This window comes from Solanum dulcamara, chromosome 10 (genome assembly GCF_947179165.1).
Source record: "Solanum dulcamara chromosome 10, daSolDulc1.2, whole genome shotgun sequence".
Classification (NCBI taxonomy): Eukaryota; Viridiplantae; Streptophyta; class Magnoliopsida; order Solanales; family Solanaceae; genus Solanum; species Solanum dulcamara.
The window spans coordinates 7,073,042-7,083,165 of NC_077246.1; the positions used below are offsets into that span (position 1 = coordinate 7,073,042).

General features: G+C 34.7%; 1 protein-coding gene across 1 annotated transcript; it reads left to right on the forward strand.

Moving 5' to 3' along the window:
• The first annotated feature begins 3,282 nt into the window (after positions 1-3,282).
• Positions 3,283-7,468, forward strand: LOC129871134 (proton pump-interactor 1-like). Its single transcript, XM_055946014.1, has 7 exons — positions 3,283-3,646; positions 4,238-4,432; positions 4,551-4,730; positions 4,861-5,055; positions 6,050-6,148; positions 6,227-6,820; positions 6,890-7,468. The coding sequence occupies exons 1-7, from the start codon at positions 3,293-3,295 to the stop codon at positions 7,175-7,177; spliced, it is 1,905 nt and encodes a 634-aa protein (XP_055801989.1). The 5' UTR covers positions 3,283-3,292; the 3' UTR covers positions 7,178-7,468.
• Positions 7,469-10,124: the final 2,656 nt, after the last annotated feature.

The window sequence follows — 10,124 nt, forward strand, 5'->3', positions numbered from 1 at the left end:
TAGTGCACAATTAGACACTTAAACTATCCAACATTTAAACAAAAAAACACTCGAATCCTACCTGGCAAAATGCGTGAAAAACACCAAAGTTACACTCGTAAGAGGTAAAATTGAGGGCAATAATCCAGTGTTTTTTTGTTTAAACGTTGGATAGTTAAAGTGTCTATTTGTTCACTATCAAAGTTAAAAGTTATTTTTAAAATTCATGTGTATTTATTTTAATTAGGTGGCAGTCACTAAGTGGCTCAGTAATCTACGTTGAAGCATTTGCGTATCACGCGTTTGGGCTGCAATATTCGAGTGTTTTTTTGTTTAAGTGTTGGATAGTTAAAGCGCCTACTTGTTCACTATCAAAGTTAAAGGTCAAAGTTATAATTTGAAGTCAAGTTAAGAATCTTATTTATATATTATGTCTAGATTTTATTTAGGAGACTTTTGTCTTATTTGCTATAAATAATAAGTGTAGATATGAAAAGTAATTTATTTAAAGTGTAGCTGTTAATAGTGAATATAATACTCATGTTTGCTTATATATGTAATTTTCTCTTTTAATTATTATGGATTGTAAAATAGTCCATAACATAAGTCTGATTATAAGTGTGATAATTGGATATTGGGTCGTGCATTTTATATGCTTGGCGGGTCTAGCGGTGAGTGTAGGCTTAATCCAATAAGGCCTATAACGGGTGGGCCCGTTAAGATTTCAATAATTGCAGCTAGATTTCCTCCTCTAACCCTATATAAGACATCTTTTTGCCTCTTTTATATACTCAAAGACATATGAGAGTGTGAGGTTGGTATCAAATTAACATCATTTTAACTATTAGGATAAACAAGACGAAGGCCTAGTACATTCCAATCTGCTATGGCTCAAATAGGTACACCATTCGATCTTACTAATCTTTATAAATTTTATGTCCTATTATTATGCTCGATCTTGAATTTATCATGTTGAACATAGACAAAAATGACTGAAATATGTTATTTTTATCTAAATTTTAGATAAAATAACTCATTTTTAGTCATATATAATTTCCAAGACCATATATCTTAACTGGATATATATATAACAAAAAAAAAAGTGTGTGTTGGGGGGGGGGGGGGGGAGATATGTGGGGGGTGTCACTTGTTTCTCTCTGAATCTCTATTTCGAATGGCCCTATAAAATTTTGTTCCAAACGAAAGGGTACACTTTCTTTAAAAATCTCTGCCGTCGTTTTCCTCTTCCACTCTCCCCTATACATTGCTTCATTTTCAAATCCATTTCCATTTCTCCCTTTCTTCACTCCTTTCACACTTTTCTCTTTTTTTTCTTCTTCCATAAAAGCCAAAAAAAAATTAAAAAAAAATTAAAAAAAAACAAAAACATATTTTCTGTGCTGATATTGATCCTACAAGGTGACCCTCGAACCTATTTAGCATGTGTGATTTTTTGGAAATTGGAATGGAACATAATTAAATGTCAACAATTTTTATTAATCTTTGCATTAATGCATGTATCCATTGTTTTGTTATGTTATATTTGTATGCAATGTGTAATCTTTATAAGAAAGTATAATCCTTACTGTTATTTACAATGTGATTCGTAAATACATTGAGGTTTTTATGGTTATGGACGTGTCACATGCAATGTTTATTGTCTTAACTATTTTGTTTGTGTTACACATCTTTCCAAGATCTAGTACTAAATATCGCGTTGTGAGTAACTATTTTTTTTCCTAATTTATCTGGTAGGTATCTTAGAGGATGGTATGACTCAAAGATCTATACAATCCTTATTTAAGTAGCAAAATGATATTATGGTTGTTTGAAGTTTTTGATATTGAATTGGTTGGAAGTGCATAGGCTGAATCATGCTACTTGAATGAGTCTTTGTTAGTTACTACATTCATCTACAACTATGCCAAATGCAACGAACAATGCAACAATACGGTTCAATATCTAGCAAGTTGAGATCAGCTATCTAAATCCTCACTTATCATGTTGGTCCATTAGGCTCATCTTAGACCAATATTTTAAAAAATGAAAATAAAGATGAAATAAATACTAGTAGTTTTCTGTATTTATTATATATCTTTGGCATGACTAAAACACTACTAGAAAGACATAGGACCTATATTATCCGTACTGACGTGCCTAACACATAATTCCAACTAATTGGTATCACCTATGTATCTTTTTCTTCCATTGTGCCCTATCTTCACGAGGGTGTGTGGAAATTGGAATGTCGTTTGTGGATCCTTCGACTCAACTTTCTTCCATATACATTTATCTTGTCCCCTTCTAACACCTTCATTCACCATTACTTTTCACACCTATAGACTGGTGCATCTAGAAGTCGACAACAAACATGACCAAACCATTTAAAGCTACCTTTTCTTATTATCCTCAATCAATGTGTGTAAATTGCACCTTATGCCAAATGCAGAGGAAATGAAAATTCAAGACATTACATATGAAGTTCAGTGTGAATAGGGCAGAGTGTTGGCGGGTCAAGACCTTGCTCGTCCAGAAGATGAAAGTAGGGGAAATGGGGATGTTAAGATGGATGTATAGGCATACTAGGAGAGATAGAATTAGGAATGGAGATATCCGGTACAAGGTGGGACGTGAGGTTAAGATGGTTCGGGCATGTGAAGAGGAGATACACGAATGCCCTACGAGGAGGCGTGAGAGGTTGGCTATGGTGGGGTATGAGGAGAGGTAAAGGTAGGCCGAAGAAGTATTGGGGAGAGGAAATTAGACAGGACATGACTCACCTGCAACTTACTGAAGACCTGACCTTAGATAGGAGGATATGTAGGTCGGGATTAATGTAGAAGGTTAGTAGGTTGTTGAGCGTTTTCTAGTTTCCCCTATCAATATTATTATTATGACTATCCTACATTCTTATTCTTCGATTATTATTATTATTATTATTATTCATTGTTGCATTTCCTTTCCATACTTGATTTTGATATGCTTTACTTGAGCCAAGTGACTATAGGAAACAACCTCTCTATCTCCACAAGGCATGAGTAAGGTTGCGTACTCACCACCCTTCCCAAACCCCACCTGTGGAATTACACTGGTATGTTGTTGTTGTGAATATGTTCTGTTACTTGAAAACATTTGCTCATGTTATCTTTTCTCCATGAGGTGCTTTGTGTCCACTGGGCACGGTTTTATTCTCCAATGAGTTAGTAATTAATATGTAACTTGTGCTAATATGTTCTGTGTTTGCTTGCTTCAGGATTTTAGAGTTGAAGGCTGAGTTTGGTTTGGTTCTCAGTGAATCGTGGGTAGAGGAGATATGGAATCTCAGTTAGCTCGTGTTTCAGCTGAAACTGTAAGTGAAAAGAAGAACCATCCGAAGGAAAATCAGAAAATGAATAATGGTGCAAAGGTTAACGAGCCTATTAAATTTGGCTCTCATGGTACTAAAGAACCAATTAAGGAGGAAGGGAAAAAAGTTCCTGTGGTCGGCCTCAGGAAGGATGCAGTTGAGGACTGGCCTGAACCTAAGCAGATCCATTCTTTCTACATTGTTAGATATCGGAGATTTGAAGACCAAAACCTGAAGCCCAAATTTGATCAGACAGAAAAAGAGTTACAAAAAATGAACCAAGCAAGATTTCAGCTTATTGAAAAATTACGGGCCAGGAGGGTAAGTTTTGTCCATAAGTCTTCTTTCAGCTGCACGTTGCAACAATGTTCCTTGTTCATCTGAACAGGATGCTAATTATATCATCCTTTTCTCTTCTCTTGTCTCTTGCTCATATGCATATAAGCATTCCAGATATTCTATTTTTCTTTGGTGTGGTTAATTGCATTGCATTCACCACGTGCACATTTCCTGTAAGCATCATTTATTTACTTTATCTGTGGGAACCGTTGATTTGAAAATATGAGCTTAAATGTTTGGTTATGTTAATGATGAGAACTTTCATATGAAAAATTTGCTCAATGGTGAAGTTCATGCATAAAGGTTGTGTTGTTTTCAGGTCACAATAGGTGCAGGTCTTAGTTGCAGATTATTTAATATGGCATTTGTTGTCTTCTAATTAAACTTTAAAACTCAATATTCATATATGTTGTACACTTATTTAAATATGTTTTGAACAAGGATGTAGGTATCCTTCAATTTAACTCCTTTAGCTCAATGGGGGCTAGCTTTGTTAAGTGATAGTTTGATGTTACCTGTTTACCAAGGACTTTAAAAGATTATTTGGATTTGTCCAAACTTCTGCTTTTGCAGGCAGAACGAGCACAGTTGATAGGCCAAAGGAAATCTGTGACTGCTGAGAATCAGGAGTTTTGGACAGTAATCGAAGGGAAGAGAAAGGAAATGAAACCTCTGCAGGATGCTTTGGGAAAGCTCCGTGGTCCTAGGAAAGATGGGAAAGAGGGGGGTTCTAGTCTGTGTTCATCTGAGGCGGAGCTTGATAATCTTGTAAGCTCTAGTCTCTTTGTTATTTTAAGTTCCCTTCATTTCCTTCTTATCTTCATCAACTCAGCAATTGAAAACTACCTAATGTTCATTGTTATATTGTTATATGGAAATCAATTAGATTAAGAGTCTGCAGTACCGCATTCAGCATGAAAGCATTCCTCTGACTGAAGAGAAGAAAATTCTAAGAGAAATTAAACAACTTGAAGGAACAAGGGGAGAGATAAAAGAAATTGTGGCTCTAAAGGCACAGATTCAGGATTCAATGGGTGAAAAAGAAACAATCCAAAAGCAGGTCAAGGTAAGGGTCAGATCTTTTTGTATACACGTACAGATGTGTAATATTAAGTTTTCTGGCCTTAAGAATATGCCTTCGTTTTCCCTAGAATGCCGGTGTTAACTAACAACACTCATACTTTGTTGTACTATAGCTTATAAGTGGTGGACTTGACGGGGTTCATAAGGAGCATCAAGAAGTTAAGGCCAAGCGGAAGATACTAGATGATCAGCTTGATGCCAATACCAGCCAGATTAAATCTTTGGATGAGGAATTGAAGGAAATAACAAAGAAGAGGGACACAGCTTTTGAACGTCTTCAGGAATTGAGAAATCAACGTAAAGAAGCGGTATACCAGATAAGAAATTATGATATATATATATATATATATGTGCGCTATGCATCTGATTAAATGTCATTTATATCGTTGTTGAATGGTGAATACATCTATTTGGTCATGAAATACCTCTTACTATGTATTTCATTGACACAAGCTGAAAACGCATCCATCTAATGTTTATCTGAGTATGGGCTTCCACAGCTTGTGTTTTTCTTTTCTTTCCTTAATAGTCTTGTAGTTGTGTTTTTAAGATTTAGGAAATTGATGAGGGATCTGACTTTCTCTCTGGCTCTCATAATTGTAGTTGCAAAAGGAATTTGCTTAGTTAAAATACCTTTCTTTAACTGTTAGAAAGATTTCTTTTGTGACTAGATAAATTTAATTGGAAAATGATGATAGAAGAGTAGTGAAGAACCTTAAGAAATGACGGCAACTGATTAAATTTAAGCATATGGGAGAACTACTAGCTTGCAATCATTGAACATATCTATAGATTCTACACATTATACTATCGGAGTATCCAATCTTTTTCATGTTTTCCGAGTAGTGTAACCCTCATTATATATTGCATTTGGATGCTCTTTTCGGGATGATATATCACTTGAGAACTCAAAACAGAAAGATTTGCAGTTTCAATTTATGATGCAAGGGCTTGAAACTTCCTAACTTCCGGGTGATCTCCTAGTTAAAATTGATTATTCGGAACCAGTACTTCACCTTTAGACTCTTCTGACCAATTTTACTTGGCATTATCGAGAACACTTTCATCCTCAAGCTTAGAGGAGGGTTACACCTCGTGAAAAAGAAAGTAAACAATAGAAGAAAATTGGAAATGTTACTTTTCAATGGAGTAGTAGTTGATTTATTCAATATAAAGCAAAGCATTCTGAAAAATATTATGGGGCACTCTAAAATGAAATGGTCCTTTTTGATGCAAGCATGAAAGAGAAAAAAGTTCTGTTATTTTACGGTCTTTATAATCAATGTCGTTTAATTTTCTCAGAACGCACCTTTCTACAAAAACTTTGCACTGTTACAAAAGGCAAAATTGCTAGCAGACAAGAAGGATGTTGAAGCCCTTAAAGAACTCTCAGTTACTGAGGTACCTTAGATCTATCTGTAGTTGCTGAATTTGAAGTTTTGCATGTTTCTTGTTGACAATGATTTCTTTTGTTTTCAGGTCGATAAATTCATCTCCCTGTGGAGTGGTAAGCCCTTTAGGGATGACTATGAGAGGAGAATTTTGACATCACTTGATATTAGGCAGTTGAGCAGGGATGGCAGGATGAGGAACCCTGATGAGAAGCACCTTGTGTTACCACAGGCGCAGACTGTTTCACAGCCTGAGATTGTTGAGAAAACTACTGCAAAACTATCAAAGGAAGAATCAGTGCCTGCTCAGAAAGTAAACAAAGAGAAGAACACCAATAAGCCGAAAGATGCAAGTAGCAAAGTTACGAAAACTAAAGAGAAGAACACCAAGAAGCCGAAAGATGCAAGTAGCAAAGTTAAGGAAACTAAGTACATCTTTGATATTGAAGAGGAGATCCATGGTTTAGAAATGCAACCCAAGGATGTGAAACCAAAAAAAAAGGAACCTGATGAGGCAAAATTGAAGGAAATGAAGAGAGAGGAGGAGATTGAAAAAAATCGGCAGGCAATGGAGAGGAAGAAGAAGTTGAAAGAGAAAGCAGCTGCCAAAGCAGCAAAAAAAGCTCAGAAAGAAGCTGAAAAGAGGAAACTCAAGGAAATTATTCTTATCATTCTACCATTTGTTTTTGGTTTTACGTCGTAGGAATTCACATTTGTTATGGACTTATATAGCAATCTTTACTCTTTTCAGGAACTTGAGAAGATGGCGAAGAAGAATGCTGGAGCTTCTGTTACTGAGGAACCAACTGAAATAGTTGCTGAAGAAGAGAAGTTGGAGGAAAACATTGAAACATCAGTTGCACCTAAGCTCAAGGAGCCAAAAGGGAAAACTGTCAAGCATCGACCAACACGTGCAAAAGGCACAGAAATTCCTAAAACTATACTAAAGCGCAAAAAGGCAATTAACTATTGGCTATTGGCTGCTCCTGCTGCGCTTGTAGTTCCGCTACTTCTTCTAGCATTCTCACATCTTCTCTAGGATATTATGGAAGTCAAGAAATAGAGGGGGAACACTTGGTATTGCTTACAGAGTTGCAATATCAAGGTCTATTTTTTGTAATCTTAAGTCATGCCTATTTTTTTCGCATCCTTGACTGAGGATGGAAAAGTCATAATGTTGCTGTTAGATAAGGCATTCAAGAGTAACTATGCATGTTTGATTTTGGTTGGTGTAGTTTCAATTTTTGACATTTGCTTAAAGATTTTCATCTTGGCATTAATTGTATACATCTAAGTTCTTTATGATCTGCCTACATTCTGTTCATTGAAACAAAGTCTGTTCTCTGTTATGTTGAGTGAAGCATGCCCAGACTTGTGTTAGTAGCTTCTTAGTCTCATCCAAAAGTTTAATATCTTTACTTCTTACTTCTTTTTCTTTAGAAAAAAGCGAAAAGGGCCGGTTTAGGCTCCTTTGATGTCATTGTGTAGATGTGTTAGTAGTACTATATATGAGCCCTCTATCCCATTCATCTAACCATATTCTCTCATTTAAATGCCTCATTTCCTTTTGGTTTATTCTTTTTCTCTGTAAGTAATTAACACTATTTTCTTATTGATTATTGGGGCGATATGAAATTCTAAATGATTGTAAATGATGACAAACGACGGTGACAACTGAAAGTGGTGATTGGTGGTGATGGTAGTGAGTGGTTGAGGATAGTTGTTGGTAGCGGTGGGTAGTTGTCGCTGATAATGTTGGGTAGCAGTGGTTAACGATGAAGCTGGATGGAGTAGTGATGAACTATTATCTTTTAGAAATCCTTGAATACACATCTTGATGATATTAAGACTTAGTTAGATCTTAGTCATTCAGATGTATTAAGATATATTAATATGTAGTATAATAATATTAAAAAAATAACACACTTAATAGTTAAAATTTGAATTATATACATCCAGACCTAAAAAAATAGACTTATAATTGAGATTTGAATGATTAATATTAAAATTAATGCCTTCGATAATGCAAACAAAGCAGGCCTTAACTAGGAGTTCCTTAAGCTTTTGAAGCTAATTTGCTTTAAATCAACTTTAGACATGTGGCTTTTAAAGTTTAGACACTTGCAAGTTTGATTTGCCAAAGTCAACTTCAGACAATTTAAAACAAGCAATCCTCACAATTTTTTTAATCTAAAGGACCAGTTCGGCTCAGTAGTTCCTCTTCAATGTTGTGTGCTTTACTGGTTTCTTTTGGAGATCTGTCAAGGACATGATTTGTTTTTGTACTCTCTTCCTTGTATATGAATTGTCACTTGTACAAAATTTATCAATAATCAAAATAACATATAGAGCTTGTTTGGATTGGCTTATAAGTTGCTTATAAGCTGTTTTCAGTTGTTGTTTTTTTAATGTTTGGCTAGTTAATTTAAAGTCATTTTGTGCTTAAAATAAACCTAAAAAAATAATCGGGTCTGTTTGACTTAACTTATCTAAAACAGCTTATAAGCCAAAAAAATAAGTTAAGTCAAACAAGAATGTAGATTCAAACATCAAGATAGCTATGACACTTCAACACTCCCTTTGACCACAAATTTTAGAGTAGATTTAAAAAAAAATTATAACATTATTTGTTCATAAAATTTGTTCAATTTTGATAATTTATCTTTGAAAAATTTTCAAATTTCAAAAAGAGAAAATTATTGTTATAGACCAAAAAATAAAACTATTTACAATGGGATGCCCCGTTACTTTCATGCCCCAATTATATTAATTTTGCGCGCGTCTTCAAATTGCTGCTTCTTCTCAACGCTGTCTTCTTCTTCCCCAGTTTTCTTTCTCAAACAATTAGCGACAATCTTCTTCTTCCCCAGTGTTCTTTCTCAAACTTCTTCTTCCCCAAGCTACCTCTGGTTTTGAAATTTTAATTTGTTCAGAAATAACGTTGCAATTTTAGTCCAGCACAATGGAGTTTGGGATTCAAACAACCACTACAATGATTATCATGTTGAAGCTATTTTAGCCAGTTCTACCATCAATTTCACAGAATTAGTTGAAACAATAGCAACACAACTACAAAAGGACCCTACTGCAAGCAATGTTAAAATCAAATATGCAATATCACACGGATTTCAGTGCTGAAAATTCAGAATAGCATGGGTTTAAAAAGTCTATTATGAATTGAAGAAACAAAATCCTGCTATCACTTCATATCTGTTGGCCGTAGAATTCGATGAAGTAACCAGCTCCACGTGCATGCCCAGCCTCAATTGCATTGAAAGTTCATCAAAAGATACACAGATAATCCAGTTTGCAGACGCAATTGAGCTCAATCCTAATGAAAGTGTTGCAATTCATCATGAACACATAGAGGGCCAAAAGATCATTACGGACACAAGCAATCAATCTATTGAAGTTCACCAGATCTACATAAACAAACATTGATCAAAGCACTGCGACAACATTCAATGCAGGAAAATTTTGAATATAGAACTCAAAATCTTGTAAAAGAAGGTATGCTTCACTGAAAACAAAGTATATATATATACTTTGATGGTATCAATAAACAGTTGCACTGAAAATACCATTCATTTGCTCTTTGATACTACTAAAGTATAAATATACTTTGATGGCATCAAACTGTTGTTTCAGTGAAAACACCACGTGTTTGCTCTTTGATACTATCAGAGTATATACATACTCTTATGGCATCAAAGAGATACACGTAATCCCTCAGTCAAAAACTGCTCAACTAGTTCTTGATACCGTCATGGTATATATATACTCTTATGGTATCAAGTGTGAAGACACATCTCTTCACTGAGAACACTACTCATTTACTCATTGATACCAATATTGGATATTATACAGTAAAACCTCTATAAATGCATATGTTTGGAACTGAAAAAAATATTCATTTATCGAGATTATTAGTTTATCGATAAATGCATAAAATATTTATTTATCGATAAATAAATATTTATTATTTT

What these genes read in the sequence shown, in the direction of transcription:
- LOC129871134 (XM_055946014.1), top strand. Translation starts at nt 3,293, where the DNA reads ATGGAATCTCAGTTAGCTCGTGTTTCAGCTGAAACTGTAAGTGAAAAG. An exon ending in AGGCGGAGCTTGATAATCTT is followed by an intron (nt 4,433 to 4,550) that starts GTAAGCTCTAGT and finishes GAAATCAATTAG; the next exon opens with ATTAAGAGTCTGCAGTACCG. An exon ending in GAAATCAACGTAAAGAAGCG is followed by an intron (nt 5,056 to 6,049) that starts GTATACCAGATA and finishes TAATTTTCTCAG; the next exon opens with AACGCACCTTTCTACAAAAA.